Source organism: Chiloscyllium punctatum, chromosome 1 (assembly GCF_047496795.1).
Source record: "Chiloscyllium punctatum isolate Juve2018m chromosome 1, sChiPun1.3, whole genome shotgun sequence".
Taxonomy (NCBI): Eukaryota; Metazoa; Chordata; class Chondrichthyes; order Orectolobiformes; family Hemiscylliidae; genus Chiloscyllium; species Chiloscyllium punctatum.
Genome location: NC_092739.1, coordinates 84,019,950 through 84,046,484, shown reverse-complemented (window position 1 = coordinate 84,046,484; position 26,535 = coordinate 84,019,950). Strand labels below are relative to the sequence as shown.

The window sequence follows — 26,535 nt, the reverse complement described above, 5'->3', positions numbered from 1 at the left end:
AGATTCCACTTCCTTCGTAAACCACGGCTCCTGTGCTCTACAGCCTCCTCCCTGCCTGACAGGTATATACTTATCCAGGACACACACGAGCTTTTCCTTGAATAAGCTCCACATTTCTAATGTGCCCACCTGCTGCAGTTTCCTTCCCCATCCCTTGCTTCCTAAATCTTGCCTAATTGTATCATAATTGCCTTTCCCCCAGCTGTAACTCTTGCCCAGTGGTATACACCTATCCCTTTCTATCACTAAAGTAAACATAACAGAATTGTGATCGCTATCACCAAAGTGCTTACCTACGTCCAAGTCTAACACCTGGCCAGGCTCATTACCTAGTACCAAATCTAATGCGACTTTGCCCCTTGTTGGCCTGTCTACATACAATGTCAGGAAGCCCTCCTGCACACACTGGACAAAAAACTGACCCATCTATAGTACGCGTACTATAATGTTGCCAGTCAATATTTGGAAAGTTGAAGTCCCCCATGACAACTACCCTGTTTCTCTCACTCCTATCGAGAATCATCTTTGCGATCCTTTCCTCTACATCACTGGAACGATTCGGAGGCCTATAGAAAACTCCCAACAGGGTGACCTCTCCTTTCCTGTTTCTAACTTCAGCCCATATTACCTCAGTTGACGAGTCCCCAAACATCCTTTCTGCAACTGTAATACTGTCCTTGACCAACAATGCCACACCTCCCCCACTTTTACCATCTTCTCTGTTCTTACTGAAACATCTAAATCCTGGAACCTGCAACAACCATTCCTGTCCCTGCTCTAACCATGTCTCCAAAATGGCAACAACTTCGAAGTCCCAGGTACCAACCCATGTTACAAGTTCACCCACCTTATTCCGGATGCTCCTGGCGTTGAAGTAGTCACACTTCAAACCAACTTCTTGCTTGCCAGTGCCATCTTGCATCCCTGAAACTTTATTTTGGACCTCCCTACTCTCAACCTTTTCTATAATAGAACTACAATTTTGGTTCCCATCCCCCTGCAGGATTAGTGAATCTGCACCCTGAGGTCTCTTTGTTTGGCAATACTGTCCAGGACCTTATCGTTAGGTAGAAAAGTGTTCTTCACATCTTACATTTGTACCTATATTTGTGTCATCAGTAAATTTCACAACCATATTTTCCATCCCTTCATCCACGTGAATTATAAAAATTGTAAACAGTTGAGATTCCAGCATTGTTCACGTGGCACCTGTCTCATTACATCTTGCCAACTGGAAAATTACCCATGAATGCTTACTCTCTGATTTCTCTTAGCCAGCCAATCTTCTACCCACATCACAAAGTTATCCACTACACCATGAGCGTTTACTTTCTGCAATAGCCTTTGATATGGCATTTTATCATAAAGCTTTCAGTATGCTCACTAATTACCATTTATTCTCATTAAATGTTGACTGTGGCTGATTTTCTTAAGTGACCGCTTTTTGGTATTTTAAAGTTAAAAATCACACAACACCAGGTTATAGTCCAACAGGTTTATTTGGAAGCACTAGCTTTTGGAGCGCTGCCCTTTCATCAGGTGGTTGTGGAGTATAATATCATAAGACATAGAATTTATAGCAAATCCTCAGTACTCAATACCAACAATCGCCAATCTCCGAACACCATCCTACAACTCATCCGCTTTATTCTTGACCACAACGTTTTCACCTTTAACAACCAGTTCTTCACCCAGACACACGGAACAGCCATTGGGACCAGATTTGCACCCCAATATGCCAACATTTTCATGCACAGGTTCGAACAACACTTATTTGCTGCACAGGACCTCCAGCCAACACTCTTTTGCTATAAATTTTGTCTTATGACCTTAACCTCCACAACCGCCTGATGAAGGAGCAGCATTCTGAAAGCTAGTTCTTCCAAATAAACCTGTTGGACTATAACCTGGAGTTGTGTGATTTTTAACTTTATCCACACCAGTTCAATACCAGCTTTTTCACATCTTTGTTATTTTAATAAAAGCTTCTAACATTTTCCTTAACAGAGATAAAGTTAATTGGTCCATAACTTTGTTTTTCTGTTTTCCTCCATTTTTGAATAGACAAGTTACATTTTGCCATCCAGCCCAAAGGGTCCAATCCCAAAAACTGGGAGTTTTAGAAAATTTAAACCAGTGCATCAAATTTCTCACAAGTAATTTTTCTCTCGAGTGACAACTTTTTGATTCATCCAGCATCTCCTGATTTTCCATTACTAATTTTCCATACTGTTTCAAAGGATCAATGCTTGCTTTGTTAAGTCTTTTCTTTTACAAATATTTACAGAAACTCTCACTGTTCTTATACTTCTGACTAGTTTTCTCTAACTATTTTTTCCCTCTTCAATGATATTTTGGTTGTTCATTGCTTTTTTTTAAAAAAAAGTATTCTGTAGAATCATCTCATCTAAAACCTGTATTTACACATTTTTTTGTAATTTAATCATTGATGGTGGGTACATTCCATTTTCTCTTATGTATTAGTTTGTATCTATTTTGTGTATCCTGAAATATTGTGAAATGTCTTAAATATGTGCTGCTCCATCTTTATTGACCTAGCTTTTAGTATAATTTGCCAATTCACTTTAGCTAGCTTTGCTTTCATGCCATCATAATTGCCCCTATTTTGCTTTTTTTTTAAAAGTCTCAGACTCATTCTCTCTCTGTCAAAACAGATGTAAAATCCAATCAAATTATGGTCACTGCTAACTACGGGCATATTCATTATGAGATCATTATTTATTTTGATATTGTTTCACAATACCAGGTCGAGTAGAGCTTGCTTTCTGGTTGCTGCCAGAAGATGGTGTTCGAAGAAAGTATCCTGGTAACATTGTATGAGTCCTCATCTAGGCTACCTTTGATCATTTGATCTTTCCAGTTGATACATAGATTGTCAGTGTGCCTTTCTGACAAGTTCCTAGTATTTCTTCCTGATGTTCCACACTACCATGTGGTTACCATGAAGGGACCTGTACCCTTCTCCCTCAAATTTATCCAAACTGTTTCCATATATTAGTTTCTTGAATTTTGGTGGCCCTTTTCTATTATGGTAATATGATCTAGTTTCCTGTCCTTCAAGGTTCAGGCCCCAATCTGTGTCATCCTGCAGTCATGACTCTACAGGCTTCCAGATTATATTTATTTATTTCTATCTGCATTCTCAGTTTATTCATTTTGTTTCAGGTGCAAGCATTACATCAGAAGTTATGACTCTGAACGTTATGACTCGGGCAGGGGGGATGTGCTGGTGATCAAAGTCCACCACTGTATGAGCTATAACATTGGTAAAAATGTTTAATCATCAAAAGGACCAAATTATTTTTCTTTATTACCAATATTCAGAAACGATGTGAAGGTACAGGCGTTGGACTGGGGTGGACAACGTCAGATGTCACACGACACCAGGTTATAGTCCAACAGGTTTATTTAAAATCACAAAATTTTAAGTGGCTTCACCTGGTGAAGAAGCAGCATTCTGAAAACTTATGATTTTAAATAAACCTGTTGGACTATAACCTGGTGTTGTGTGACTTCTGACAATACTCAGAAACAACATACTTTTATAAAACAAAGAACTGGAGGTCTGAAACAAGAACAGAAATTGCATCTGTAGGGAGAAAGCAGAGTTACCATTTCAAGTCAAGCACACCAACAACATTTCTTTTATAAACTCAAAATAACTTGATTACAAACAAAATTTATTCTTTAAACAAGTAGAACAACTGGTTAACAACTATGCTATATTATGCAGTTAAACTAGGTCCCTTTAATTCTAAACAACACATTCACACAACAAGGAAATACACTTTTTACAAAGAAGGCATGTTGCGTTTTTAGGAAAAAAAGGCAAAATGGGGAGGGGATACGTTTTGGGCCAACTGGATAAACTCAAAGGTTTAAATGACTTCTCACAGTAACCTACTTCCTATTCAAGGAGCTTGAAATGCTGACAGCCATACAGTGATGCAAAATCTTCAAATCAGACTTCAGTTCAGATGTAATGGCATAGGCTTTTGAAAAGATGTTGAAGTTCAGCTTTCAGGGTTTTTGAGCTAATCAGAGGTACAGACATTTGGGACCTTTCTCAGGTTGCTAAAATACGTCAGAGATATTTGAACTCAAACAGCAAAGGCAGTAGCTGTGCAGATTCACTGCTGTGTCAGATAACAGTGTAGCTTTCTTTCTTGTTTGATTCACGACTAAGTGGTCTCTGCCTTTGTCTCTCTTCCTCCTTTTTAGAGTGCCGTTGTTTTGTCAGAGGCTGAAGGAGTGACCTTATCGAGGTTTATAAAATCAAGAGAGGCAAAGATAGGGTAAATAGACAAGGTCTTAAGGTCTTACCCTTTTGGGGGGTGGGGGTGGGATTGGTTAATCTTGTCAGCTGTAAGATTTTTTCTTACTGTTTTAGAGACAGCATTGCATGTAGCATACTTTGGAAATATTTTACTTGCACTGACGTAGCCAAGTTTCCTGAAAAAACAAAAACAAATTCCAGAAGAATGATGCATTGCCATTCTTCAGCATGGAAGCCCCAGCACTTCCAAACCATGTTTCTCCATTAACTAACGTTATGATCATAAGCTCTTAACTCTAGTAAAGGATTGCTCGTCTCCTTTTCAAAGTTACTTGACTTTCACGAATTAGCAAGTGTGCTAGTATGGTGACATTATTTCAGAAAGGTTGTAAGGAAAAGCCAGAGAATGAGGTGAGCCTTACGCAAATGGTGGGTAAGTTGTTGGAGGGGATTCTCTGGGACAGGATTTACATAAATTTGGAAAGGCAAGGACTAATTAGTGATAATCAACATGGCATTGTACATGGGAAATCATGTCTCATTAACTTGATTGAGTATTTAAAGAGGAGACAAAGAAGATTGATGAAGGCAGAGTGATAGATATTGTCTATTTGGACAAAGTTTCAACAAGATTCCACGTGGTAACTGGTTAGTAAGATTAGATTACATGGGATCCAGGAAGAGCTGGCCAATTGAATACAAAATTGACTTGAAAGTAAGAGACAGAGACTGGTGGTAGAGTGTTGCTCAGACTGGAGGCCTGTGACCAGCGGTGTGCCACAAGGATTGGTGCTTTATCATTTACACAAATGGTTTAGATGTGACAATAGGAGGTATGGATTAGTACATTTGCAGATAACACGAAAATAAGTGGTGTAATGAACGGTGAAGATCATCTCAGAGTACAGCGGGGCCATGATCAGATGGGCCAAAGGATTGAGGAATGGCAGACAGAGTTTAATTTAGTTAAATGTGTGAGGTGCTGCATTTTTATAAGGCAAATCAGGACAGGATTAATTAAGGACCATGGGGAGTGTTACCGAACAAAGAGGCTGAGGGGTGTGGGTACATAGTTCCTTGAAAGAGGAGTCGCAGAGAGATAGGGTAGTGAAGAAGGCATTTGGTACGCTTGCCTTCACTGGTCAGAACATTGAGTATAGGAGTGGAGACACCATGTTGTGGCTGTACAGGATATTGGTGAGGCTACTTTTAGAATACTGTGTACAATTCTGGTTGCCCTTTTATGGAAAGGATGTTGTTAAATTTCAGAGGGTGCAGAAAGGATTTACAAGGATATTGCTGGGGTTGTAGGGCTGGAGCTATAGACAGAGGCTAAAGAGGCTAGAGGATTTTTTCCCCCCAGAGCTTTGGGGGCTTAGGGATGACCTGAGAGAGGGTTTTTAAAATCTTAAGGGGCATTAATGGGGTGAATAGCCAAGGTATTCTTCTCAGGGTTGGGGGGGGGGGGGGGGGTAGTCCAAAATAGAGGCCAAAACTGGTGAGAGGGGAAAGATATAAAAGGGAACTAAGGGGCAACTGTTTCATGCAGAGATTGAGTTGGCAGAGGAAATGGTGGTGCCTGGTACAAATACAATATTTAAAAGGCATTTAGATGGGTACATGAACAGGAAGGGTTTAGAGGGATATGGGCCAGATTAATTTAGGGTACCTGGTAGGCATGGATGAGTTGGACCGAAGGATTTGTTTTTGTGCTGTGGAACTCTAGGATTCTATGAATTGCCCAAACAGAAGAACATTTCACTCTGCCTTACAAAATCGTTTAATGATCTGAAACATCTCATTAAAATCACTCTTTAATCTCCCATATTCAAGTTACTGTAAATTAATAGAAAGATTACATATTGTAAACGTTAATGAAACGAATTGAGGGTTGGGATTAACTTGGTCCAAGCTTTCAAATGAGATTCACCATGATGATTTTAGCTTTTCTGATAATCACCCATGGGACTCACCCACTATTATTGTCATAGACTCCACAGTCAATGATTCCTTCTGAGTTGATACAAAGACATAAGTTAAAAATCATAAAAGACTTTCTTCAAATGTTCTTATTATTTGAGCTGATATTACTACTGGACAAGTCAGATCCCAGACTGAAATCTGGCTTGATAGATCATTTTTGTTTTCTTTTTATTTAACAAGGTAGTCTTTCATTCAGCTGCATAAAATATAATCGTGTCTTTCTCAACCCAGGAGGCAATTGCCAAGTGGTATTATTGCTAGACTATTAATCTAGAAACTCAGCTAATATTCTGGGGACCGGGGTTCAAATCTTGCCATGAATGAAACAATTGTCAATTGTCAGAAAAGCCCATCTCATTCATTGGTGTCCTTCAGGGAATGAAATCTGTCACACTTACCTATTATGGCCTACATATGACTGAAACTCACATTCCTGATTAAGGGTTTATGCCCCAAATGCCAATTCTCCTGCTCCTCGAATGCTGCCTGACCTGCTGTGCTTCTCCAGTACCACACTCTTGACTCAGCCCCACAGCAATGTAGTTGACCCATAACTGCCCGCTGGGCACTTAAGGAGAGAGATAAATGCTAGCTCAGTCAGAGATGCCCACATTCCATAAATGAATAAATCCAAAGTCTAAAATAACATATAGAGATCACACACACCATATATCACAATATACAGATCAGATTCTGAAGGTGTCACTGGAAGCAGGAGGAATGTGTAGACTTTACTTAAGTATTTGCAGCCAGAAGCAGTGCAATGAATGTTTGTGTCTTCACTGTCTTAGGCTCACCCTCTACTGATAGACTTACCAGATGTGAGGACAGTTTCTTCAGTGACCCCAACAGTGACCTACTGCTGACAAACATCGTGTTACTTTGTGACAGCCAATTCTTGCTTTCCACTGAATTCAGATGAAAGATGTTAAATGAGGGTCATGTAGCATGTTCCAGGAGTTAAACTGCCAGGAACAAAGTCAAAAATACTCAATAATTACAATACTCTGGGGACCATAGTTGGACTACTGCATACGCTATTGCAAAAGAGAATGGATGCAGTCAAGAACAGAATGTAGTTTTGCGAGTATAATACCAAAAATGACAGCTTACAGTTATGATCAACACCAACATTCCACATACAGTGACTAGTGTGCCAATACAGATGACAGCATTGACTTCTGGTTCTGGAGGTCACTGCCATGCATGAACCTTGAAGGTCCATGTAGAAGAAAAATGAATTAGAGGGAATGTTTGCTGTGATAAATAAATTGGAATGACTGATTGGAATGAGCAAAGTTTGCCAAATAGACGCTGAATTTTATATAGCATTCAAAAATAGAAATCTGCTTATCCAAGGCACTTCATACTTGATTCAGGCAGATGTCCAGGGCTTTAGCAAGTCACTGATAGTGGGCAATTGGGCACAAGAAAGTGCACTTCAAAAATGACTTCCACATCCTGAATTGATTCCCCCAAAAACAAGTCTGATGAGGGCCATATATTTCTCAGTTTGAGATCTTGGAACAATAGGATAAATGATCAGCAAATGGAGGCTGATACTATGAAATCCTCAAGAGAAAACAAAAGTGAACATCCAACATATCAAGTGCTAAAAAACTATCAATATTAATAACTGAAAACACAATCATCTGGAGTTGGATTTTCTTTAGATTCCAAACCATGTCATTTCTAATAAATATTTGTTAAAAAATTGATATTCCATGTTTGCTTAACTGTTTCATGGTAAGAACAGTTGCATTTCACTCAAAATATAGTTATGTTTAGTTGTATTCAGGACCAACTGATTTATTTCTCCATGCCAAGCCAAAAGGCAAGAAAGCTGAACATATAAAATAACAGAACAAGTATGTTCACACTGTCAGTGGCCTTCCACTGCAACGGTAGACAATTGCTCAATATGAATTTAGCAGAAACTGAGATACATTTTCAGTATTGGGTCACAGAATCTGTGCATGTAATGTCCAAGTTTAACAGAGGTTAAAATTATCTAACAATAAGCATTAATTTAGAATATCAATCATTCACGATAAATGCATTTTTTGATATTTGTCAAATTTCCTATAATTGTTTTCTAGTCCTGTTTATATATACATTTCAAAGTTTATAATTTTTAATGTAATTTCTCTCCAAAACACACATGCTTTAAAGTTACCTTGCCACTCTACAACACACATTTCAAAGGATACTGAGCAGAAGTATTATGTGGGACTCTGCAACAAATTGAGCTTGGCTGCTTCCATGAATGTAACTCTGCAGAAATAATGAATTCAAATATTAGAAAAATGAGATAAAATGTTCTTTGAATATAAATAACAAAGTTTGTATTTATTTTGATGATTCCAAAATATAAGCTATACCTTTGAACCTGGTGAATATGAATTATTTAAATAAGATAAGTACTGGGTGTTGGGGGGTGGGGGGTGGGGGGGGGGTGGGAGGCGGTGGAGGAGGGGACAAACTGGAAATTCAAGAAGTAAGTTAAAGGAAAAGTGAGATTAAGAAAAGTTAAAAAAGACAACAGAGTCAATGGCAGTGGAACTACAATGGCAGGTTTTACTGGATATAATGCAGAAGGTGCAGAATCAGTTCATTTTAAAGAGGAAGAAAGATCCTAAGGGGAGGCCAGGGCAGCTGTGGCTGATGAGGGAAGTTAAGGACTATATAAAGATAAAAGAGAAGTATAACATAGCAAAGATGAGCGGGAAGCCAGAGGACTGGGAAATTTATAAAGAGCAACAGAGGATAACTAAAAAGGCAATACATGGAGAAAAAAAATGAGGAACGAAGGCAAACTGGCCAAAAATATAAAGGAGGATAGTAAAAGCTTTTTTAGGTATGTGAAAAGGGAAAAAAAAAGTTAAGACTGAAATTGGGCCTTGAGGACAGAAACGTGTGAATTTATTATGGGGAACAAGGAAATGGCAGAGGGGTTGAATAAGTACTTTGGATCTGTCTTCACTGGGGAAGTCACAAGCAATCTCCCAGATGTAATAGTGGCTGAAGGACCTAGGGGAATGGATGAACTAAAGGGAATTTATATTAGGCAGGAAATGGTGTTGGATAGACTGTTAGGTCTGAAGGCTGATAAGTACTCTGGACCTGATGGTCTGCAACCCAGGGTACTTAAGGGGGTGGCTCGAGAAATTATGAATGCATTGGTAGTCATTTTCCAATGTTCTATAGATTCAGGATCAGTTCCTGCAGATTGAAGGGTGGCTAATATTATCCCACTTTTCAAGAAAGGAGGGAGTGAGAAAACGGGGAACTACAGACTGGTTAGCCTGACCTCAGTGGTGGGAAAGATGCTGGAGTTAATTATAAAAGATGAAATTACGACTCATTGGGATAGCAGTAACAGGATAGGTCCTTCATGGATTATGAAGGGGAAATCGTACTTGACTAATCTTCTGGAATTTTTTGAAGATGTAACTATGAAGATGGACAAGGAGAGCTAGTGGATATAGTGTAGCTGGGACTTCCAGAAAGCCTTTGATAAAGTCCCACATAGGAAATCAGTGAGCAAAATTAGGACACATGGTATTGGGAGCAAAATACTGACTTGGATTGAAAATTGGCTGGCTGATAGGAAGCAGAAAGCAGTGATAAACAGGGTCCCTTTCGGAATGGCAGGTGGTGACCAGTGGGATACCACAAGGTTCGGTGCTGGGACCGCAGCTGTTTCAAATATACATTAATATGATATAGATGACGGTACTAAAAGTAATATTAGCAAATTTGTTGATGACACAAAGCTGGGTAGCAGGGTGAAATGTGAGGAGGATGTTATGAGAATTCAGGGTGACTTGGACAGGTTGCATGAGTGGACGGATGCATGGCAGGTATAGTTTAATGTGGATAAATGTATGATTATTCACTTTGGTGGCAAGAACAGGAAGGCAGATTACTATCAAAATGGAGTCAAGTTAGGTAAAGGGGAAGTACAATGAGATCTCGCTGTTCTTGTACATCAGTCAATGAAAGCAAGCATGCAGGTACAGCAGGCAGTGAAGAAAGTTAATGGCATGCTGGCCTTGACAACAAGATTAATTAAATATAGGAGCTAAGAGCTGTACATGGCCCTGGTGAGACCGCACCTGAAGCAGTGTGTGCAGTTTTGGTCGCCAAATTTGAGGAAAGACATTCTGGCTATCGAGGGAGTACAGAGTAGGTTCATGAGGTCAATTCCTGGAATGGTGGGACTATCATACATTGAAGGAGTGGAGCGACTGTGCTTGTATACACTTGAGTTTAGAAGGATGAGAGGGGATCTGATTGAGATGTTTAAGATTATTAAAGAATTGGACACTCTGGAGGCAGGAAGCATGTTTCTGCTGATGGGTGAGTCTAGAGGACACAGTTTAAAAATAAGGGGTAGGCCATTTAGAACAAAGTTGAGAAGAAATTTCTTCAGCCAGAGAGTGGTGGCTACATGGAATGCTCTGCCCCAGAAGGCAGTAGAGGCCAAGTCTCTGGATAATTTCAAGAGAGAGATGGATAGAACTCCTAAAGATAATGGAATCAAGGGTTATGGGGATAAGGCAGGAACAGGATACTAATTGTGGATGATCAGCTGTGATCATAATGAATGGTGGTACTGGCTCGAAGGGCCGAATGGCTTACTCCTGCACCTATTGTCTATAAATATGAATAATTATAAATGTCCAAATTTTCATGGCAATGTTGACAATGCAATTAATGAGGAATTAGTTGAGATCTATGATTCCTGCAGCATTATGAACTCTTGTGGCAGAGGCAGAGGTTGAAGTTCTTGACTTGACAACATTAGAAGCCTGCTTATCCAAGCGGGGAAGAGTTCAGCAGTGATTCTAGCATGGATTGATGCATCAGTAATCACAGGAGAAACCAATATGTCACCAAGGCACCTTCTGTCAAATGTGGTGAAGCAACATTATGACAATTGCATATAGTTTTGTGTCTTAAATGATTTTACATTTTTCATTTCAAAGGGAAATACCTATCTTATGCTTAACAGAAACTAGAAAATGTTAATTAGAAAACAAGCACAAATTAAAATGATGAACACATTTAAGTATAAAATGAGAGCTTTTAAAAATATAGACAATTAATTTTCATTGAAACAAAATTAATTTAGATATACACATTGAAAGAAATAAAACATAACAGGATGAGGATTTTGGTTTTTATAGAAATTATTTTGTTTACAAACTTCTCTGTTGGCACTTCACTAAAACTTTCTCCACAACAAGGGCCAGATTTTCCCATTGGAGTTGGGAGGTGCACTAATCCATGCTCCATCTTGAGTAGAGCGTGGTGGGAGGCGGGATTTTCAAAGGACCAGAATGTTAATTACTCTTGAGATATGTGAATCTCCCAATGAGAGGCCAGGTTGGGGGAGCGAGATGCAGGTAGAACAACAGGGCAGTGAGAAGTATGCTGATGCAACTTGGCAGCCATTGCTGTGAGTGTAGCTGAGAACTATTTTTTTAAATAAAAAGGAGCATCATCTTCAAAGTCAAAGAGTCAAAGAGATGAACAGCACAGAAGTAAACCCTTCAGTCCAACTTGTCCATGCTGACCAGATATCCCAACTTAATCTAGTTCCACTTGACAGCACCCAGCCCATATCTCTCTAAACCCTTCCTACTCATTTACCCATTCAGATGCCTTTTAAATATTAAATGTTGCAATTGTGCTCACCTCCACCACTTCCTCATTCCGTACACGTACCACCATCTATGTGAAAAATTGTCCCTTGGGTCCCTTTTATATCTTGCCTCTCTCACCCTAAACCTATGCCTGCTAGTTCTGGACACCTCTCCCGCTACCTCCCTCTTCCCCACCCCCCCCCCCACCCCCCCCCCCACACACACACACACACACACACCCCAAACCAGGGAAAAGACTTTCTCTATTTATCCTATCCATGCCCTACATGATTTTATAAACTTCCAAGGTCACCCCTCAGCCTCTGACGCTCCAGGGAAAACAGCCGCAGCCTGTTCAACCTATCGCTCAAATCCTCCAACCCTGGCAACATCTTTGCAAATATCTTGTGAACCCTTTCAAGTTTCAAGACATTCTTCCGATAGGAAGGAGACCAGAATTGCATGCAATATTCCAATAGTGGCCTCATCAAGGTCTCGTGACCTCCCAACTCCTATACTCAATGCTCCGACCAATAAGCGAAAGCATGCCCAATGTCTTCTTCATTATCCTATTGACCTGTGACTATACTTTCAAGAAGCTATGAACCTACACTTCAAGGTCTGTTTATTTAGCAACACTCCCCAGGACCTTAGAATCAAGTGTATAAGTCCTGCTAAGATTAGATTTCCCAAATTGCAGCACCTCGCATTTATCTAAATTAAACTCCATCTGCCACTCCTCAGCCCATCGGCCCATCTGATTGAGATCCCATTGTAATCTGAGGTAACCTTCTTCACCATCCACTACACCTCCAATTTTGGTGTCATCTGCAAACTTACTAACTGTACTTCATATGCTCACATCCAAATCATTTATGCAAATGACAAAACATAGTGGACCCAGCACTGATCCTTGTGGCATTTCACTGGTCACAGGCCTTCAGTCTGAAAAACAATCCTCCACCACCACCCACTTGTCTTCTACCTTCGAGTTAGTTCTGTATCCAAATGGCTAGTTCTACCTTAGATCAAGGAGATCTAACCTTGCTAACCAGTGTCCCATGGGGAAGCTTGTCCAAAGCCTTACTGAAGTCCCTATAGATCACATCTCCCACTCTGCCCTCATCAATCATCCTCGTAATTTCCTCAAAAAACTCAATCAAGTCGGTAAGAGATGACCTCCCATGCACAAAGCCATGTTACTATCCCTAATCAGTCCTTGCCTTTCCAAATACACGCACATCCTGTTCCTCAGGATTCCTTCCAACAACTTGCCCACCACAGACATAAGGCTCACTGCTCTATAGTTCCCTGGCTTGTCCTTACCACTTTTCTCAAATAGTGACACCATGTTAGCCAGCCTCCAGTTTTCTGGCACCTCACCTGTGACTATCAATGATACAAATATCTCAGCAAGGGCCCCAGCAATCACTTCCTCTGCTTCCCATAGAGTTCTAAGGTACACCTGATCAGGTCCTGGGCATTTATCCACATTTATGCATTTCAAGATATCCAGCACTTCCTCCTCCATAATATGGACATTCTTCAAGATGTCACCATCTATTTCCCTATATTCTATATCTTACATGATTTGGAGTTGCCGGTGTTATACTGGGGTGTACAGAGTTAAAAATCACACAATACGAGGTTAAAGGCCAACAGGTTTATTTGGAAGTACTAGCTATCGGAGTGCTGATCCTTTATCAGGTGGTTGTGGAATATAAGATCATAGGACACAGAATTTATCGCAGAATGTTACAATATGACGTAACTGAAATTATATATTGAAAAAGACCTGGACTGTTTGTTAAGTGTCTCATCTTTTAGAATGATTTGGAGATGCCGGTGTTGGACTGGGGTGTACAAAGTTAAAAATCATACAACACCAGGTTATAGTCCAACAGGTTTAATTGGAAGCACACTAGCTTTCAGAGCAATGACTCCACTACCACCTGATGAAGGAGTGTCGCTCCGAAAGCTAGTGTGCTTCCAATTAAACCTGTTGGACTATAACCCGGTGTTGTGTAATCTTTTAGAATGGGCCTGTTGACTTCAGTCTTTTCATATGTAAATTCCAGAACTTTCATCAAGTTATATTCTCAAGTGAACTTTAACAATAGGTGCCATGTTGGCCCAGATAATGCATTGAAAGTGGGAGGTGTCCTGTGTGAGGCTGTCTGTCCCTCAATGTTCAGACTGATTCTAATCTAAAAAATTGATTTACAGAATCTTCCATGGATTCAGTTTTTGGGCAAAATAGAATATAATTCTGCAAATACAAATTCACCCCACAAACTTATATGTGTGCCTGTGTGCATATGGGTGTGCGCGCGCCAGGAGGTATGAGTGTCTGTTAGAGAGTAGTGTATGTATGTGTGCGTGAGTGAGAGTGTAAAGGGGTATAAGTCTGTTAGAGGGTGCGTGCATGCGTGTGCGTGTGTATGAGAGACGGTCTGCATGTATGCGTGTGTCGATGGGTGTCTGAGTGTGTGAGAGATGCAGTAGGGTCACCTGTAAGTACCATGAACCCAAGGTCCTGATTGAGGCCATCCCCATGGCTACCGAATTTGGCTATCAGCTTCTGCTCGGCCATGTTGCGTTGTAGCCTGCCCTAAAGTCCGCCTTGGAGGATGGTCACCCAAAGGTCAAAGGTCGAATGTCCCAGACCGCTGAAATATTTCTGACTGGTAGGCTATACCCCTGTCTATTGATTGTTGTGCGGTGTTGAATCATCCGTTGTCGTAGCCTCTGCTTGGTCTCATCAATGTACCATGCCTCAGGGCATCCTTATCTGTATGAGATAGACAATGTTGGCTGAGTTACATGAGTACCTGCCACATACATGCAGGGAGGTGTCACCACATGCAATGGTGGTATCCGTGTTGACACTCTGTCACATCTTGCAGCATCTACTGTGACAAGGTTGTACGGTGTTGTCCTGAAAGTCAGGCAGTGGAGGCGTAGGAAAGGTCTTGGCGAGGTGCTCATCCTCATTGATAATGTGTTGCATGCTGTAAAGAACTGGCGTAGTTTATCGGCTCCTGAGAAGGACTGGACAATGAAGGGCCCCTGTCGGTTGCAGCTCGTGTCTGTGTCCTGAGGAGGTCATTATGGTTTCTCATTGTGGCACATCAGAAGTGGCAGTCAATGAGTTGAGCATTGTACACCATTCTTATGAGGCCATCCTTGGGCACTTTAAGTGCCCGTCATGTTCCTCCTCAACCAAACAGATCCTGCGTATGCTTCTGTAGGGGATGGCTGATTTAATACGTTTCGGGTGGAAGCTGGAGAAGTGTATCATCATGAGGTTATCCATGGGTTTGCGGAAGAGTGAGGTGCTGAGGTGCTGAGGTGCCCACCCTTGATAAAGATGTATGTGTCCAAGAATGAGACAGATACTAGAGAGTAGTCCATGGTGAGTTTGATGGTGGGATGAAACTCGGTTGATATCACCACGTAGTTGTTTCAGTGATTCCTCGTCATGGATCCAGAGGAAGAAAATGTTGTCTATATACCTGGTGTATAGTATTGGTTGGAGGTCCTGCTGGTTGAAGAAGTCTTGTTTAAACCTATGCAGGAAAATGTTGGCATTCTGGGGTGCAAATTTGGTCTCCATAGCTGTTCCGTGTTTCTGGATGTAGAACTGGTTGCCAGAAGTGAAAACATCATGATTGAGGATGAAGCAGATGAGTTGTAGGACGGTGCTTGGAGATTAGCATCTGTTGAGTGCTGAGGCTGTGCCGCGATGTCATCATTGTGGGGATCCTGGTACAGAGTGCTTCAGTGTCCGTTGTGACAAGAAATGTTCCTGGTTCGACTGGTCTGTGGGTGCTGAGTTTCTGTAAGAAATCTGTAGTGTCCCAACAGAAGCTGGGGGGAATCCCCTATACAATGGGTTTCAAGATGCCTTCAACATAGCCAGAGAGGTTCTCACACAGGGTCCCAAAGCCTGACATGATGGGATGTTCTGCTGTGTTGGTTTTTTATGTTTTCGGAAGGCAATAGAAGTTGCCCATGCGAGAAGTACGTGAGATGAGAGTGTGGAGAACTCTGAAGGACTGGATCCAAAATCCTGATCCAGTGTTTAGTTCATGGGATGACATGGATACCACCATTACATATTGGGACACCTCCCACCACGTACATGGTAGGTACACATGTGACTCAGCCAACATTATCTATCTCATACGCTGTAGGCAAGGATACACTGAGGCATGGTACATTGGTGAGACTGAGCAGAGGCTATGGCAATGGATGAACGGACACCACACAACAATCAACAGGAATGTTTCCTCCCAGTCACAGAGTACTTTAGAGAATTTATTTGGGAGTAACTGAGAAATAAGAAAGGGACAATCACTTCATTGGGATTGTATTATAGATGCACTAACAGTCAGAGGGAAATTGAGAAACAAATTTGGAAGGAGATTTCAGTTATCCATAATAACAATAGGGTGATTATGGTTGGGGATTTTAACTTTCCAAATAGAGACTGGGACTGCCACAGTGTTAAGGGTTTAGACGGAGAGGAATTTGTTAAGTATGTATAAGAAATTTTTCTGATTCAATATGTGGATGTATCCACTAGAGAAGGTGCAAAACTTGACCTACTCTTGGGAAATAGGGCAGAGCAGGTGACTGAGGTGTCAGTGGGGGAGCAATTTGGGGCCAGCGACCATAATTGAATCAGTTTTAAAACAGTGATGGAAAAGGATAGACTGGATGTAAAAGTTCAAGTTCTAATTTGGAAGAAGGCTATTTTTGATGGTATTATGCAAGAACTTTCAAAAGCTGATTGGGGCAGATGTTTGCAGGTAAAGGGAGTGCTGGAAAATGGGAAGCCTTTTGAAATAAGATAACGAGAATCCAGAGAAAGTATATTCCTGTGAGGGTGAAAGGAAAGGCTGGTAGGTATAGGGAATGCTGGATTACTAAAGAAATTGAGGTTTTGGTTAAGAAAAAGAAGGAAGCACATGTCAGGTACAGACAGGATAGATCGAGTGAATCCTTAGAAGAGTTTAAAGGCAATAGGAGTATACTTAAGAGGGAAATCAGGACGGCAAAAAGGGGACATTAGATAGCTTTGGCAAATAGGATTAAGGAGAATCCATAAGGTTTTCACAAATATATTAAGGACAAAAGGGTAACTAGGAAGAGAATAGGACTCCTCAAAGATCAGCAAGGCGGACTTTTTGCGGAGCCACAGGAGATGGGGGAGATACTAAATGAGTATTTTGCATCAGTGTTTACTATGGAAAAGGATATGTAAGATATAGAATGTAGGGAAATAGATGGTAACATCTTGAAAAATGTCCATATTACAGAGGAGGAAGTGCTGAATGTCCTTAAATGCATAAAGGTGGATAAATCCCCAGGACCTGATCAGGTGTACCCGGGAACTCTGTGGGAAGCTAGAGAAGTGATTGCTGGGACTCTTACTGAGATATTTCTATCACCAATAGTCACAGGTGAGGTGCCCAAAGACTGGAAGTTGGCTAACGTGGTGCCACTGCTTAAGAAAGGTGGTAAAGACAAGTCAGGGAACTATACACCGGTGAACCTGACATCTGTGGTGGGCAAGTTGTTGGAGGGAATCCTGAGGGACAGGATGTACATGTATTTGGAAAGGCAAGGACTGATTAGGGATAGAGTTGGAAAATGTCGTGCTGGAAAAACACAGCAGGCCAGGCAGCATCCGAGGAGCAGGAGAATCAACGTTTCGGGCATAAGCTCTTCTTCAGGAATGAGGCTGGTGTGCCAAGCGGGCTGAGATAAAGGGTAGGGGGGAGGGATTCCCAGCGCACCTCCCCCAAATTCCATCCCCCCCTACCCTTTATCTCAGCCTGCTTGGAGGATTTGAGCTATAGGGAGAGGTTGAATAGGCTAGGGCTGTTTTCCCTGGAGCATCGGAGGCTGAGGGGTGACCTTATAGAGGTTTATAAAATCATAAGGGACATGGTTAGGACAAATAGACAAAGTCTTTTCCCTGGGGTCCAGAACTAGAGGGCATAGGTTTAGGGTGAGGGGGGAAAGATATAAAAGAGACCTAAGGGGCAACTTTTTCACACAGAGGGTGGTACATCTATGGAACAATTGCAACATTTAAAAGTGATCTGGATGGGTTTATGAATAGGAAGGGTTTGGAGGGATATGGGCCAGGTGCTGGCAGGTGGGACTAGATTGGGTTGGGATATCTGGTCGGCATGGACGAGTTGGACTGAAGGGTCTGTTACCGTGCTGTACATCTCTATGACTCTAAGAGCATATCACTCTACTAAGGGCCATTTTTGCTTCTTCCAATCTACAGACATAGAAAATAGCACGGTCTTATTCCTCTACAAAACACTGCTCCAGGCTAACTTAATACTTATGGCTGATTTTTTACGTTTAAGCAATAAAACATATAATCAAGAATGAACCCACTCTAATCACTATTATAGCAAAGCTATACTTAAAACCATTCTCTCATCCGTTTATGTGCTGTGACCTCTCCCAAACAGGTTCCTCCAAGATCAGTTGTGAATTTCATTGTTTGCCAAGTTTGTCTAAACGCACTCCGATGTACAGCAATACATGAATTCAACAGCAAAAGCAGCACCTCCGCAGGTTCACTGATGTGTCTGTTAGCAGTGTGGGTTTCTTTCTTTCTCTCTCTCTCCTCCCCTCCCTCTCTTGCACTGGCCTGAGCATGTGCAGCCTATTGTCTGTCCTCCTCCCTTTTAAAAGTGACATTGTTTTGACTTTTTTTCTCTCCAACAGCATATAAAACAGCAATTGCTGCTCATGGAATTCGAGGAAATCACCTCCAATGCCTAAAATGCCTCAAAAAAAAAGAAGCAGCCTGTTACAGCCAGAAATGTTTCCTGTCTCCCATCTTGGATTACCCAGAATCTGACCAAACCAATTTATGAACTAGGACCCAGGATTGGTCAGATAAGCATGATTATCAAAACCTCATTGCTGCTTAGTAAAGTTTTTTTTTGTCCAAACTTTCACTGTTGGGTTCCTTCAAGCCTGCTATACACCTGGATTATGGGCAGACTAGATAGGCTGAGATTGTTTTCCTTACAGAAGAGAAGGCTGAGGGGTGTACAAAGTTTTGAGGGCATTACCTGAGTAGGTAGGGAGCAATATTTCATCTTAGTACAAGGGTCAATAAACAGAGGCACAGTTTTAAAGTAAGGAACAGGAGGCTTAAACACTCTTTGAGCAAAGCGTTTTTGATTTAGAGGGCTGTGGGCATCTGGAACTCGCTGCCTAAAAGGGTAGCTGGGGTAGGAACATAGACATTTGAAATGTCACGCAATACAAGGCCTCAGGCCAAGTACTGGAAAATGGCATTGGAATAGATGGATGAACAACATGGACATGACTGGCCAAAGGCTTCTTTTAGATTCAAAAGATGCTCTGACTCACTCTATGAAACCTACATCACATGAGCAAACAAAAAAAAAGTTAGATATGTAATTGGCTAAGTGATGGGGGCAGAGTGAAGAGCTGAAATGTTTTCTGTTAGGAGAAAAGTATGCAGTGAATTCCCTCAATCAATTTAGGACCATAGCTGTTTTTTTTGTTATATGTAAATGGCCAGCACTAGGTGAGAGAAAATACAATTTCAGATCCTACTAAAAAAACTTGATGATACAGCAAATATTGTCAGTTATGTCCACTCAAATACACAAAAGCACAGTTGTTAAGGCATACTTTGTGACATAATCATTAGTTTCAAGTGGCATGCAATTTGTTTCATAACAACTCTAATTGCAAAAAAGTTCGTTTTTATTAGAAAGTAATCCTTTTTAAATTGTACTAAGGCAGAGGTGAATTAGTGGATGTGATGCTGGATAAAAGACTACTATCATGGATCAGCAAATTCAACCCCACGAAATAGATTGCTAAACAAACCAACTGTCATGTTTGCCTTACTCCATAATATCAGGTTGTCCAGTTGAAGGATTAAATTTCATGAAAAAACAAAAGCCAGAAATCTGTAGATGCTGGAAATCTGAAATAAAAACACACAATGCTGGAAATGCTCATTCAGGCAGTATTTGTGGAAAGTAGTAGAGACCAGCCACATTGACACTTCATTAACAGTCATGATACAAAATTCTAACAGTTTCACTCCATAAACATTGTGTGTCCTGCTGAGTGTTTCCAGTATTTTCTGTTTTTATTTTACAGACATTTTGGTAGTTCGTACATGGAATGAGAATTGGCCACTTAAACGATCAAATTCTTACATCATGTCCAGTAAACTCTGATAATACGTTTGATAAATTCTTTATTACAACTTTGTAATCTCCAAAGCTAACAAAGTATCATTTGAAATATTTATTGAAAGAATGACCATCCCAATTAAAAAAAAACACATAACTGATTATATTTCTTCAGCACAGATTCAGTGAAAGACACAGGCAATGAGAAGCTCTTTCAACGAGACTGGAACTTCTGAAAACCTCTGTGGATTTTCTTTTTAATTGCATATTAACTCCAGTGCAAGCCTTCCATCCACCTATTACATCTACCGTAAACCTTGTGAAGTGGGGCTGTTCTTGAACAATTCATCAAATCATTAAAAAATAAGATGGAATTTGCAATATACAGGACCAATACCAAAAGAATTAAGTAGTGAGAAGGGAAATAATGATTCTTGGTGTGCTTTATAAATGACCAAGTAGTGAAGTAAAGTAAGGTAGATTGGCAGACTTCTCAGGGACATGTTCAAATACATATGGCAATGATACTCAATTAATTCTTAATCACATAGAACAATTTTAATTGTCCCAAAATATATTGTAGCTTAAAGTGGGAAAACATTTAACAATGTAACCAAAATCGCAGGTCATGAAAGCAATATTGTCTATTATACTTCCAGAAATTAAATAATACCATTTACTGGGAGAGAGTAAGAGAACGATCACAGAATAGTGACCACAAAGTTAATGAGGAGATAAAGATAGGATGGCTGGATTTAAAATTGTCAAAGTTTGGTTGGTCAATTAAAAAACGATGTGTATCACCAAATCTTGGTAGAAAAATCAACGGGTCAGCAGATCAATAATGGGTGGTACATTATATTTAGAAGACTGTCAATAAACAGACACAACATTAAACTAACACTCAGATTAGACACTTACATCAACAAATTAAAAATAATCTTGAAAGTTAGGTTACGGTCTTCTCATTTGCTCAGTATTCTGGAACAGGAAGCAGTGACAGTGAGGCAGTAACTGTTTAAGGTTCTCTCAGCCTATTTGAGTAAAAGGAGGTCGGCAGAATGGGTGAGCAAATTGACCATAGCACCGTGTTACAGGAAGCCATTCAAGTAGGGGGAGCAACGAGCAATGAGGTAGTAGTGGGTGATAGCATTTAGAGGAGGAATAGCACTGTTCTCTGCACGAAAAAACTGTGTTGCCCGCTCTGTGCAAGGATTCCAGACATCTGCTCAAAGCTGGAAAGGAACATACAGTAGGAGGAGCAGGATCCATGTAAGTACTTATGACATAGGTAGAACTAGGAAGGAGGTTCAGCGTGGAGATTATTAGAATATTGATGCTAAAGTAAAAAGAAGAATCTCAAAATTATAATCTCTGGATTAATAGGTAAACTGTTCACAAATTGGCATAGGGTATATAAAAGTGAGAATGGGCCTCAGACAAGTGCCTCAAATTGATTAAATAAAACAGGCAATGTATCAGTATGAAAGTGGCAGTTAACTGGAATGTAAAGCGAGGGGATAGATACAGGCACAGATAGATAAAGACAGTGGCAGACCATAAAAGGGAAATTTCAGAATGATCAGAAGTACATGCCTTCTGTAAAGAAAGATTCTGAGGTATTTCTGTGGTTGACTGGTGTCATAGGCACGGAAACAGACCCTTTGGTTCAACTTGTCCATAGTGACTAGATATCCTAAACTAACCTAGTTCCATTTGCCAGCACTTGACCCTCTAAACCCTTCTTATTCACATACCCTTCCAGATGCCTTTTAAATGCTGCAATTGTACCAGCCCCCATTACTTCGTCTTGCAGCGTTACCCTCTGCGTGAAAAAATTGCTCTTTAGGTCCCTTATATATCTTTCGCCTTTCACCCTAAACCAATGCCCTCTAGTTCTGGATACCCCCACCCCAGGGAAAACACTTTCTTTATTTATCCTATCCATGTCCTTCATGATTTTATAAACCTCTACAAGGGCACCCCTCAGCCTCCGACGCTCCAGGAAAACAGCCCCAGCCTATTCAGCCTCTCCCTGTAGCTCAAATACTCCAACCCTGGCAACATCCTTGTAAATGTTTTCTGAACCCTTTCTAATTTCATAACATTCTTCCTATAGGAAGGAGACCAGAATTGCACACGACATCCCAAAAGTGGCTGAACCAATGTCCTCCCAACACTTATTCTCAATATTCTGACCAATAAATGAAAGCATACCGAATGACTTCTTCACTATTTACCTGCGACTCTACTTTCAAGGAACTATGAACCTGTACTCCAAAGTCTCTTTGCTCAGCAGCACTCCCGAGGACATTTCCATTATGTGTACAAGTCCTACTTAAGATTTGCTTTTCCTAAATGCAGCACCTCACATTTATACAAGTTAAACTTCATCTGCCCAGTCTCAGCCTATTAGCCCATTCAATTAAGATCCCATTGTACTCTGAGGTAACCTTCTTCGCGATCCAATACACCTCTAATTTTGGTGTCAACCTCAAACTTACAAATATACCTCTTTTGCTCACATCCAAATCATTTATGTAAATGACAAAAAGTAGTGGACCCAGTCCAGCACCGATCTTTGTGGCACTCCACTGGCCACAGGCTTCCTGTCTGAAAATCAAGCCTCCACCACCACCCTCTGTCTTCTACCTTTGATCTGTCACAGGACCTGAAACATTAACTCTGATTTCTCTCCATAGATGCTGCCGGATCTGCTCATTTCTTCTAACAATTTCTATTCTCTTCCATTAGATTTTTGAAAGGTTCTATCAGGATGAAAAGTAGCAAACATAATTAATACTGCTCAAGAAGCAGAAAGGCAGATAACAGGAGCCTGTAGACTTGATATGGGAAAGATGTTGGAATTGATCATTAAAGATCACTGCACACTTGGAAAAACTGAAGATATGAACATACAAACATATGAAACTGGACATTTAGCCCCTTGAGTTTGTTCTGCCATTCCACAAGCACATGGTTGATCCAATTGTATTCAGAATTTCCCATCTACCCCCAATTACCTTTAAGTCCCTTGCTCAATAATAATCCACTTTTGCCTTAAAAATATTCAATAGCCCCCATCTCCTTGGTCTCTGAGGCCAAGTCACACAACCTTCTGAGAGAAAAAAGAAATTCCCTTATCTCTGTCCTGAAAGCGTGATGCATATTTTAAAATGGTGCCCCATAGTCCTTGACTGACCCACAAGAGGAAAATTTATTTCCACATCCAACTTGCCAAGACCATTCAGCATTACAGACACTTCAATTAAGACACCCCTTAATCTCTAACCTCCAATGGAAAAATAAGCTGTCCAAATTAACATCCTAAAACAACTTACTTTGTCCAAGTGGCAACTTAATAACACTTCTATGAACTGCCTCCAATGTATTTATATCCTTCCTTAAATAAGAACACCAAAACAACACATAGTATTCAAGCTATGGTCTCACCAATACTCCATATAACCAAAGTTATTTAATTATATATTCAATTTTTCTCATAATAAAGGATCACATCCCATTGGCTTTCTTGATTATAAATTGTATCTGCAATGTTTTGAGCTTCATGTACTAGAACACTCATATACCTCTGCGTGTCTCAGAATTCTTCAGATATTCTCGATTTAAGGAATACTTCAACTTCTCATCCTTCATGTGGAAGTGTTGAATTTCACAATGGCTCCATCTGTCAGATGTTTTTCCCCACTCACTCACATGCTTGCCAATGACTGCACAATGTTCAGCACTATTCAAGACCCCTCAGATACTGAAACAGTTCACGTCCAAATGGAGGAAATCTTAGACAAAATCCAGGTTTGGGTTGAAAGGTGCCAAGAAATGTTCACACTACATAAATTTAAACAATGGCCTTCTTCAATGATAGAGACTCTAAACACCGTCCCACGATATTCAGTGGAATTACTGTTATAATTTCCAAGCTGGTAGTACCAGCAAGGTAGGTAGCATTCAGGATCAGCAGCTGTCTGCTCCAGTCTCCACCTTCTCCGTTCTTGCCTTACCCTTTTTCTCTTCTTTCTTTGCCTTTTCCTTCAAATTCTTCTTGTTGGTGTCAGCGGAGAATGTAACATAGCAGGAGGGAGCAGTTGGACCAGGACTCTTTACAACGCAGTGGCCTGATCTGGCAACAGAGCCAGAGATTCCTGGTTGTGGTAGGACTGCAGCGGGGACTCCAGGCATCGGTGAGGCAGTGGCTGAAGCGGAGGCAGTGTGGTGTGCTCAGAACAGGGAATTCCAGTTGTCAGAGAGGTAGCGGCTTCAATGGAACTGAGGACTCCTCGTTATGGTAGGTCCAGAGTAGGGATCCAGGCACCGTTGAGATGGCAGTGGTGGCAGCAGCAGCAGATCTAGAGACTCCTGATTGTGGTCGGCTCAGGACTCATGGTGGAGGCAGCGGAAGATTTATTTTTTATTCTTAGTATATTCAAAAGGCAAAGGAATCATGTAACTACTGTGGCTATCAAAAGCAGGTCAGAGGCTAGGAAAATTGTGGTGAGTAACTGACCCCCATGACTCCCCAAAGCCTGTCCACCATTTACAAGGTACAGTCAGGAATGTAAAGGAATACTCTCAACTTGCCTTGATTTAGAGATACCGGTGTTGGACTGGGATGTATAAAGTTAAAAATCACAAAACACCAGGTTATAGTTCAACAGGTTTAATTGGAAGCACACTAGCTTTCAGAGCGTCGCTCCTTCATCGGGTGATAGTGGAGGGCTCAATCCTAACACACCGAATTTATAGCAAAAATTTACAGTGTGATGTAACTGAAATTATACATTGGAAAATTGATTGTCTGTTAAGTCTTTTATCTGTTAAAATACCATGACAGTTTCACCTCTCATGTGTAAATCACAAAACCTTGTTTTTAAAAAGTTGCATTCTCAGGTTAGCTGTTAACAATGGTGATAGCTAGACAATTTGTTGAAGGTGTTAGCCCCCTGTGTTCTCTGTCTATGCCATGATGTTTAGATTGATTCTAATCTAAAAAGTAAGATAACGGAGGTTTACATAAATTCATGCACTTTTTCAGCAAAGTACAATGTAACCCTGCAAGTATAAATTCACCCCACAAAATATATGCGTGCATGTGGATCTTTGTCTGTCGGTGTGTCTGTCTGTCTGGGTTGGGGGTTGTGAGTGTGAAAAAGAGAGTGTGTGTGTGTGTGTGTGTGTAGGTGTAGTGAGTGCAGAGTGTCTTAAGTCTGTAAGGGGGTGCATGGGAGAGTTTGGGCGCGTTTGTATCTGTAAGGGTGTGTGTGGGTGTCTGTGTATATGTGTGTCCGTGTGTGTGTATATAGGAGTGCCTGAGTGTGACAGTGTGAGAGTATAGTGCAATGGTGGTCACCTGTAATGTGACATGAACCCAAGGTCCCAGTTGAGGCCCTCCCTATGGGTACCGAACTTAGCTATCAGCCTCTGCTTGGCCACTTTTTGCTGCTGTCTGTCCCGAATTTGTACTTGCAGAGTTACATTGTATTTTGCTCAAAAACTGCATGAATTCATGTAAAAGTCCATTAGCTCACTTTTTAGATTAGAACCAATCTAAATATCATGGCATAGACAGAGAACACAGGGGGCTAACACCTTCAACATATTGTCTAGCTATCACCACTATTAACAGCTAACCTGAGAATGCAACTTTTTAAAAACAAGGTTTTGTGATTTACACATGAAAGAAGTGAAACTGTCATGGTATTCCAACAGATGAAAGGCTTAACAGACAATCAATTTTCCAATGTATAACTTCAGTTACATCACACTGTAAATTTTTGCTATAAATTCTGTGTGTTAGGATTGAGCCCTCCACTACCACCTGATGAAGGAGCGTCGCTCCGAAAGCTAGTGCTTCCAATTAAACCTGTTGGACTACAACCTGTTGTAATGATTTTTAACTTGTCTGGAAGAGTGCAGTCCTGACAAAACTTGAGAAGCTTGACACACTCCACAACAAAGCAGTCAGCTTGATTGTACACTACAGTCGCAAGCATTCACTCACTCCACTCCTGACACTCAGTAGCAGCACTGTGTACTATCAGCAAGATGCATTGCAGAAAGTCATCAAATATCCTTAGACAGCACCTTTCAAATCCACAAAAAAAGCATACAGAAGGGCAGGAATAGCAGATACATGGGAACATCACCATCTTCAAGTTCCCATCCATGTGACTCGCCATCCTGACTTGGAATTATATAGCCATTCCTTCAGTGTCACTAGGTCAAAATCCTGGAATTTCCTACCTAACAGCATTGTGGGTCTATCTACAGCATAAAGATGCCAGCAGTTCAACAAGGCAGCTCATGACTGTCTCAAGGGAAACTAGTGATGGGCACAGAGTCATACAGCATGAAAACAGGTGCTGCG

General features: G+C 40.8%; 1 protein-coding gene across 2 annotated transcripts in view; it reads right to left on the bottom strand.

Moving 5' to 3' along the window:
- Positions 1-26,535, bottom strand: part of tusc3 (tumor suppressor candidate 3) — a 387,960-nt gene that overhangs the window by 116,170 nt on the left and 245,255 nt on the right. For both annotated transcript variants that reach the window (XM_072569980.1, XM_072569989.1), the window contains one exon: positions 8,491-8,554. In XM_072569980.1, coding sequence (XP_072426081.1) covers positions 8,491-8,554 — 64 coding nt within the window. The remainder of the gene's footprint in view (positions 1-8,490; positions 8,555-26,535) is intronic.